General features: G+C 52.3%; 2 protein-coding genes across 2 annotated transcripts; both read left to right on the forward strand.

Annotated features, from left to right (window-relative positions):
- Positions 1-6,549: 6,549 nt before the first annotated feature.
- On the forward strand, positions 6,550-6,990 carry A1O3_06084 (uncharacterized protein; the record flags this gene model as incomplete). Its single annotated transcript, XM_007736204.1, has 2 exons — positions 6,550-6,591; positions 6,679-6,990. 2 exons carry the CDS (start codon positions 6,550-6,552, stop codon positions 6,988-6,990), a joined length of 354 nt encoding a protein of 117 aa, XP_007734394.1.
- A 33-nt stretch (positions 6,991-7,023) lies between these two features.
- A1O3_06085 (uncharacterized protein) lies at positions 7,024-7,713 on the forward strand (the record flags this gene model as incomplete). Its single annotated transcript, XM_007736205.1, has 2 exons — positions 7,024-7,395; positions 7,426-7,713. 2 exons carry the CDS (start codon positions 7,024-7,026, stop codon positions 7,711-7,713), a joined length of 660 nt encoding a protein of 219 aa, XP_007734395.1.
- Between the last annotated feature and the right edge of the window lie 2,056 nt (positions 7,714-9,769).

Genomic DNA, 9,769 nt, shown 5'->3' on the forward strand with positions numbered 1-9,769 from the left:
GCCACGGATAAATGAACCACCGATGCTGGACTCTGATATTGGTCGTGCGGAGAGCTAGGCATGAGTCATGTCTGAGTCAAATAACTCCGAAAGGCATGCACAAGGTGCCGGTAGTAGAAGTCCAACATGCCGTGGTGCAACATGCAGTCTGAAAGTGTACTCGACTCCATGAAGGTAGCCAGTAGAGATCTAGCACAACATCAACACCGACTTTGACGGTGACGAGGGGTAGTCAGTTGTACGGATACTGGACGTGCTCAGAAGTTCTGCAGGACAAGAGAGCTGTGCTCGCAGGTGACAAATCCTTGTCGTGTTGGGGACTGTCGATTTGAGCAGATGACCGATCATCTTGGCGGCACCAAATGTCCTGTATCGCCGATAGGGTGGGTGCTGGAAGATGTGATCAGTCCTACTCGACATCAACACTGGGCCAAGTCCTGATGAGGTGGTGACGTCGCCTCAACGAGCTTCAGGACGAACTGTTGGCCATTGTCGTTGAGTCTCAGTCCGCATTACGTAGGGGCAAGCCACATAGACTCAACTGGCCCCTCAGCCACCACTGTGCTGTAATGGGTGATGGGTGATGGGAGACGGGACGCCTGAGAATATCATTGCACCCGGCCACAGAGATAAGCCATGCCATCCATTGCCAATCATTGGATCACAATGTCAACTGATAGCGATGCCCAGGGCCACACGGCGAATGGCAATAATCCCTCAATCTCGACTGGAGGGTCATGTGCAGGGAGAAAGAGGGAAAGAGGAGGGAGAGTACGAAGCATTGGGAATGATTGGTTTGGTACTCCGTAGGCCGATTGGCCGCCCTCAGAGTACGAGAGGGAGAGGGGGGGGGGAATTGGAAAAATGATATCATGGAGTGAGTAGTCCATAGTCCGTTTGTCTCTGTTCATCATGGCCGATTGGACGTATCCTTGGTTGGAGTGACACGTAGTGATAAGAGTATTAGGACTGATTCGATCATGGGTGATATTGCAGATCATGGCTCAGAAAAGTGCGGAATGTGAAGAGGCCGATTGGACCAGCCCCCCGAGTCTTGTGATGCAGAGTGAGAGGAGGTGAGAGTGATGGTTGGTGAGAGATAAGGAGAAGGAATCTTGGCACCACTGGTGGTTGATATCTGGTGGGGGGGATCATCAGCTACGGACTCCGTGGGCTGTGCTAGGCCCCTTTTTTGCTGGCCGTCCCGTGTCTCAGCCACATCCCGTCTTCCCGTCCCTACCTACTCGTCCCCATCTCCTATCTCTAGTTGCTCTCCCTTCCTAATCTCTCCCTATTAGGTGCCTGGCTTCTTATCTTTACCCACTCCCCCTATCCTATCTATCTCTAGTCTGTCTCTTCCCGTCCTTCCCTTCCCGTGTCCTCCCTTCCTAACCTCTTCCCGTCCTTCCCGTCTCTCTCCTTCCCGCTCCTATCTCTAGTCTGTCTCTCTTTCGCCCCGTCCTTTCTGTCTCTACCTCTCTCCACCTTCTGTCTCCTAGCTCCTACGAGTAGCTCTCTCCCACTTTCTCATCCACTTTCCCATGCTATCCTACCTCGCGTTTGTTTTCGATCCCACATTCCTATCCTATCCCACATCCTGTTTTCCATACCACTTTCCCATCCCATTCCTTATCACATCATCCATCCTACTCGTATCCTTTCAATTCTATCAACCCTCCAATCATCTACCACAACTTCAGACATGCTGTACTCCGTAGATGTCCTGCAATCGGTCTTCCACTTTCTCGTCCAAGTCGGGGCCCTCCCCCCGTACCCTGCTGGCGCGAAACCACCTCCCTTTGCAGGCAAGACGTCACCCGTAGCTCGGCTACTGGGGCCGTTCGAGGCCTGTTCAGCTTGACCAGAAACATATTGTTGACTCCAAGGCGGCCGCCGTTCTCCTCTCGCCGACCCCACGTGACTAAGACTCACGGCAACCGTGTACTCAGGCATCCCCCTCCCCCCCGCAACCCGATCCATGTAGACTCGAGTACTCCGTACCGAGTGATACTCGTACCGTCCATTTTCCATGCCAGCCCGCGAGGTCTGATCTAGCGTGCCCGTCATCGTCAAAGAGATCCGATCTGGTATTCCCAAGACAGATTCCGTCTGAGACCACCCAAACAGCATCGGCATCTCCAGATTCCCAGATCATCTTATGTTGCGTAGAGGCCACCGTGTTCAAAGAGACCACCATGTTCATGTCTTACAGGAATCAGGCAGCATCGGCATCAGACACTCTGCTGCACAGATCGTGGAGGAACCCTGTAACTGTAATCGCGAACCAAGAGTACATGTATCATATGACTGAGATCAACATCGAGAGACGATTGCATGTCTCGAATGTCAAATCCGAATTCACTTCCATCCCAGCGAAAGATGAAGCTTTTCTGGATGTAGGTAGGTATTCAGGATATCGGTCAACCAGACTACGGAGATGCTCTAGTCGCAATGGATGGCTCTCCTCTTGTCGAGGGGGTGGGCGCTGATGATTGCGGATAACGAGCTTCGTCTTATGACCTGCTTGAACTTGCACCTTACAACTTGCCTGGGAGAAAGCTGGGTGGCGGACTGTCTCAGGGCACCAAGTTTAACACTAGTCCGCACCGCACTAACTTGGATTATAGTTAATCTGGCCGAATTCTTACGCTCGATGCTGGGAGAGTGATCCGTGTATGAGACACGATGAGCATCGAACCTGCACCTTACAACCTGCAACCTGTAACCTATTACCTGTAACCTGCGAGTAAAAGTTATAGGTTGCAAGTTGCAAGTCAAAGTTGTAAGGAGCAAGTTGCAAGTTCAAGGTGCGAGTTGCAGACTACGGAGTACAGAGTACGGATACTGTAGAGCAGAGTTGCATCAGGTGGGACCACCAGTGGTGCTGGACTGTATGTAGGCTGCAAGTTGCAACCTGCGACCTGTAAATTTTACTGAACTTGCAACCCGCAACCCATCCACTACCAAGGTCCAGGCGAATTCATGATCGGTCTCGCAGTCACGATAAGACTAAACCTGTGACTTACGACAGTCGGGTCGTCTAGTCAGCTGCCCAGTGTCCGTGTTTGGAAATAAGAGCAGAACATTAGTTGATGGCGTATTATCTTTATCGGCGGCCTGCTGTGGATGCATGTCACTACAATCAAAGAAGTAAAGAACATCCCATGTACGAGGCCATGCTCTAAGAGTAATCATGGCCTTACTCTGCAGGATGAATGAGACAGCTTGAGCCCGCACGGTACGGCTTCTGAGACCTGAGCTTGGCCTGGCAAGTTAGGCATCCCATATCAGTCGGCCATTGTGGCAAGACGCGAAACTATTCAAAGTCACTCGGTGGGTGGCGGGCTTAGCCAGACCATCTCGAAAAACCTGTTGAGTTGAACAGTTGGTGGACGAGCCAATGGCGATCCCTCTCTTTGATGTACTGAAGCAACGGCCCTCCAGCGCCGCAACCACAACACCAGCCTTCTCGTGGCGGAGGAATCTGCTTCTGCTTTCGTGAAAAGCCCACAGCGATATATTGTCACAGCAGAATTGTCAAAACTCGTCAGGAACGCAGCGACGACGAGTGCAGGCACTTCTCACCTTCCAAGTCCCTGCTTCGGGCATCTGCGCTAGAGTGAGTTTCTCTGCACCACCAAATTGGACTGAGGTACAGGCGCCGCAACTGCGGTCTGGTTGTAGCTTGGGATTGTTGCCGAGACCCTGGTTTGAGTCACTGCAACTTGGATTTCGGTACGGTGGGAAATAGATGACAGAATGGAAAAGGAGAGTTTTACCAGTTTGTGCAAGATTGGCTCACTGGGACTGAAAAACAGCCTGCGTCGTATTTTCTTACGCAAGTGGGCCGTTTTGGTGTCATGCTGTCATGCAATTTCTCCGACTATCCTGATCGCTGTTGTTCAGAACATATGTTAGGAAACGTGGGACAACACAACCCAGCATCCGCTGATGTCGAGTCTCTCGAGCCTGGACATTCGACATCACTCGACCAAGTTCTAAACAAAATGGTGAGGACGGTCCAAATTGAATCTCAGAAGTTAGCGTCTGCTGCCACAAATACAAGGTCAATTCAATCATATACTCTAGATGTTTGCTGCTTGTCTAGACATCGCGACACAGCCTCCTGTAGTGCTCGCGCGATGATCAAGACACCGGCGACAATGGTCAAGTCTACCTTGACCGTTTGACTTCTTCCACTTCGAGCTCCCGGCCAACCACGACGTAGTCAAAGAGTGCCAAACCGTCGCCTGGCTGGACAGCAGCAGGTGGAGACCCCGAGACTGGTTATTGAAGTTGACGAGCCTGTCACACTTGACAGAGAAGATGTTGAAGATACGCTAGATGTCGACGTACTCGATGTTCTTCGTACTGTTCTCGAGCTGATGCTCGACAAGAGTGTCTGGCACAACCATGTCCAAGTCCTTCGTTACCTACTGAAACAAGAAGGCATAGTGCATCTTGCAACTTTTACATCTCACTACCTGTAACTCTGTACTCTGTAATCTGCAACTTGCAACTTGCAACCTGCAACCTGCAACCTGCATTTTTTACTATTTTCTGTGCGATTGTCTCGGATCCCACAGATGTCACAGCTGTCACTGCTGTCACAGCTGTCACAGACGATGACATGGCAGGCAGCCGTGAGGTTGGCAGGCCTTGCCTCACAGATGCTTTGTCGCCTCTTTTGGTATCCTCAGTAGAGCATGTTTGTTGGTCATATCCATCCGGATCTCAAACTCAGCTGCCACACGGCGACAATGCCACACAAAGGAATCATCGCCCAGAACACACAACAAACGTGACTGTGGCTGAGGCTGTGGCGGTGACTGTGGCGGTGACTGAATGTGAATGTGATTATGTGTGAATCACCGCCTGCTGCCTGCGCTTCCTGCTCCCCTTCCTGCGCTGCCTCTTCTGTACAGCCCCGCATTTTCTTTGATAGCCTTGTCCCGTTGATTGTTGTACCACAGTGCTGCCCCTTGACAATCGATCATCATCACGCCTCTCGATATGGTCTTTGCTTTGGTTTCTACACTGAACATAAAGGCTTTGAAGGCTCTGAGTTCCTACACCCCACATCCATCGATCGTGCCTTCGGGGTTCAGCCCAGCCTCGACAGGTCAACTTGGGACAAGCTTGACAGGTCAATATTGCACAGTCAACGTGGCACAAGACAGGTCAATATAGCACATCAAAGTGATCCTCAACTATTGATTGGCCTTTATGGTGTCATGGCAACATATGGAAATGGAGAGATCCTGGTTGGTGACTTTCTGGCAGAACCCATCCATCTCACGACTGCCGAACCGAGGGGACGGGCTCGAGCCATTCGTCTCCCTGTTCAGACTCGACAAGATCAACCTCGAGCTGGCGGACCATACAATGACGAAGATCGAATTGAAACTCGAGCCCTCGAACAGTGGCGAAGATGGAATCGAAACTTGAGCCCTCATGATCCGGACTACTACTGGGGCGGGACAGACCCTTGCTTCCTGACACACACGTTGTAGGTGGCTAGAAAATCCCGGTTTGGCTTTTCGACCTCTTTTCCATGTCCAAGCATGACCCTCCCCTCCGTGAAGACAGTAACAGAGCTTCGTATCCTTCGTCCGTCCGCCCACGATTGAACGAGGCTACCTGCTAACGGTGTCACTGTCGAATCGGCAGAAAGACAATGATCAATACAGCATGTCGTTCGTCGTCTCCGTGGTTCGACCTGACCAAGACCCTATCCCGCCTATCCAGAGGCTCCTCTACTAACTACCCTTCGAATCGGCAGAAAGAGGATGACCAATACAGCATACGGTTCGCCCTCTCCATGGTCCAACTTGACCAAGATCATATCCCGCCTGACAAGACACAACACGTCTACAACTCAATCGAGAGGCTCCTCGACTACTTCGGTAACCCCAGTCCACCAGATTTCCATCGAACCCAGTCAACCAATGCCCGTCAGACCTAGTCCACCAAATACTCGTCAATCCCGCCCTCCCGCTACCCGAAATATACACAGGCAAGAGGGAGGACAGGTGACCCAACAGCTTCCGCAACAGTTTCCTCCGGATCACCACGAGACGAAGATTGAAGCCTCGTTGAAAGCTAGATGATGTACAGCATGGACTGGCCCATTAGAGACTTGCTTGGACACCTCGGACTTCGTTGCTGGCCGCGACCCGCGCCGTCAAGCACAGCGGCAGGGCCGAATCGTCCTGACGCAGAATGACCCGAATCAGGACCCTAGATGCCGTCCATGATCAACCAGGCCGCCTTCGCTTGGCCGTTCCGAGGAGGTCAAGAGAGTCTTCAGAACAGTATCAACAGTTCCGAGAAGCTCGAGACAACCTTCAAGACCAGTGCCGACAGTTCCGAGATCTTTTTCTGAGGCCCATGAACTCGGACATGGTGTTGCGGTGATACCATGGCGGTCGGAAGGTGTTTTCGCCTGGTCTTGACAGACGTCTCACACAGCTGATTTGCACGCGCGAAGATTCTGATGCCATAACGTCCAACTAGATTCACAGTCGGTGAACGAGGGCTTTCGCCTCGATGTTTGGCTTTTACATGGCACGAATTGTGACCAGCAGAATGGTAGGCTCTTAACTATGGTCAACGCGAGCAAGTATTCTATTCATGCCAGTTAGCATGAACCAGCACTGACTATGGGGCCGTACACAGCGCCCGGAGCCTTCCAGCAGTTGGAAAAGCGATATATCTGCCCTGGTGACCTGGGGTTCCCTGCATTCCAGCTCTGACCAGGAACTGCTTTCGATCCTCGATGTCGCTCCTCCACACTTGCACAGTCGGAATCGAAAGATTGGCGGCGTCTGGGAGTTGGAAGCCTCCACTTATCTTCGCAAGCCTGCTGCAAAAAAGCGATACTTCAACAGTCGGGCGACCATGTCAGACCTCATTGCCTTGGGGGTCTATGCGGGACCTGCAGTGCCGTTGAAAGCCGGCCGGATCGATGCTACCCAGGCCGGGCCCTAAGCCGTTCCGGACCCGAAAAACGACACGGTCAAGATGACGGCCGAGTTCGCATGCATGGGATTTGCTCCGCAAGAGATGATCCAAGTCGTCGCCGGTGGTCAAACCCTGGGAGGCGTTCACTCGGCCAAACACCCTACCATGGTCTTGCCAAATACTACGGCTCTGGGAGTCGCGGATTTTGACTCCACCAACAGTACATATGACAACAAAGTCGTCACCGGCTGGCTATCTCGACGGTACAACCCAGAACCCCTGGTGATTGGGCCAGACGTGGAATCCCGTTCGGATCTACAAATCTTCTCCTCTGATGGAAACAAGACGGTGTCGTCCATGGCAGACCCAGCGTCTTACTTGACCACTTGCTCGACGATCCTCGCAAAAATGATCGATACTGTACCTGCTCATGTAGGTTTGACAAGCGTCATAACCACATAGGATGTCAACCCGTACAATCTCCAGCTCAACGTCGTGGGCGATGACGATATGCAGTTCTCCGGGGCGATCTGGTTCAAGACGACCTCGGTTCCAAAGTCGGCCATCTCAAGCATTCAACTTGCTTGCAAAGACCGAAATGGAGCTGATGGTGTTGTGATCGGGACCACGATCCTGGGTGACGCATCAGGCTTCGATGATACGTTTAGTATGAGCATTGAACCTGATATCAATCAGTATTCAACCCGGGAATGGCTGCAAAAGCTGCTCTGTCGTCGGAGTGACCTATGACAACCACCAGGAGGGGTTCACTGTCCAGGATACAGTGTTTGCCTAAACCTTGAACTCGAACCTCGCTGCGTCCGATACTCAGGGGAGTCAGGCAGCTATGCTAGTCGCGGCGGTATGACTATAAGGCTCTCTCTGTCTGCCTGTGTGTGAAGCCCGAGACCTTCAAGCTAGCAGTGCTCTTAGCTGCATCATCGACTCGAGCTTTTCGAAATCGAACATGTCATTTGCCGTCGATGGGGACGGGTACTATGTGGGTACATATATGGGCAGATTCCACCGCAGCGACCACCCAAGCACCCGAGGATCCAGCTCCCGCCTCATAGCAACTCGACAGACAGAGGTCGAAAAGTTGGAGCGAAACTGGAATTTGGGGGGGGATGCCCAACTACCCATCGTCGCCACACCTATCTGCCCCTCTGCCCCTTTACCCCTCTACCCCAGCCACCCCAGCCACCCCAGCCACCCCAGCCACCCCAGCCACCCCAGCCACCCCAGCCACCCCAGCCACCCCAGCCACCCTATACTGTTCACGACCTGCCGCACACTACGGAGTAGAGAGTATCCGTACAGAGTACGGATACTCCATACGGCGTAGCATGAACACATCAGGGCTGACAAACCATCCGGGATGCCAAACGTCCGACCTGGGCGTGGCTAGCCATGAATTGCAAATGAACATGTCAATCTCCTAGTACTGGGAAGCTCATACCCCAACACACACAAGGCCTGTCCGAGCCTCGATCTCGCACCTCTCACCAGCACCAGGCCACACGTGACGGTCGATTGCCATGCTAACCAGGATTAGTGCAGAATCCATTCAACTCCAGGACCAGAACGAGGACTACGATTTATGTGATGGATATCTGGCTTAGCTGAACTCACATCCACAGTCAACTCGACTTTTGGCCATCCTGACTAGGTAGGTGGATAGGGAGGCCTTTTCCCTAACAGTTCGTGGATGGTCCTAAGAGTCTTGTACATTTTACCAAGACTCTTTGTACGGCCTGGCCGTGGCTGTCGGTTTAACCATATGGAAAAGACTGTGTTGACCCTGTCCAGACGTCTGTGGCCCTTGTACTCAAGTACCTACTTGACCATAAGCAACTGGATTGAGCAAGCAGTGATGCCATAGTCAACTCAATGGAGCCTGGCCAGCAGTGATGCTGGTTTGCAGCGTGGCGAGCCTTTTTGTTCTTTGCCAAGCCATTGCCCAATCTAGTCCTCGGTCAAGGGCAGACCAGACCCTCGGAGTCGAAATCGGAGGACATGAGTTCGCATCTTCTTCTCCTGGCAGGCACAAGAACCAGACGGTCTCGTCAATGGATGGAGCTGTACAAAACAAGTGACTGAGTGAGCACACTCAGTGCGAACGTACGTACCCACCGGTTACGTATCGTATCTCCTTGCCATTGCATTCTTGGTGATTGAATCACCTTGGTCACAGCACAATATTGACAACTTGTCACCCATAGATTCGGAATCTAGGACTACTACTAGTGCATTATGGATTTGTATGTGGGGTGGTGTTTATAGGATTTTCTTGTGGTGTCATCAGATGCTGGCTCGGTCCCCGGACCCAGATGGACGAGTCATCAAACGGACCGTCTCGAAGGGACGTTTCACTACGGAGACAGTTAAGGTATGCACCGAGTATGTGCGGTATCAACACGGCATCCATGCCCCGTCAGTATCCTAGACTCGGTCTTTCCTGAACAATCTACCCATCATCTCCAAGTCCACCATGTCGATGGCGAGGGTCTGCGGGTCCAAGTACTATACATTCCATTCCACGACGTACAGCATCGCCACAGCTGCAGTCAATGGCACCAAATTCGACGGGAGCGTAGGTGGATTATCTACTCTTATAGCTTCAAGAGCCTCCAACTACCAGGGGATTCGAATGCCTTGACTTGCCAAGGTGGTGGCAATTCCTGGTTGAACACTACGTCAAGTCCGTCCGTCACTGATAGCTCCGTCCCAATACGTCACCGTCACCGTCACCGTCACCGTCACCGTCGACTGGAGACGCAGAGGATACATGGACGACTACCGTCAA

This window comes from Capronia epimyces (genome assembly GCF_000585565.1).
Source record: "Capronia epimyces CBS 606.96 chromosome Unknown aczIQ-supercont1.5, whole genome shotgun sequence".
Classification (NCBI taxonomy): Eukaryota; Fungi; Ascomycota; class Eurotiomycetes; order Chaetothyriales; family Herpotrichiellaceae; genus Capronia; species Capronia epimyces.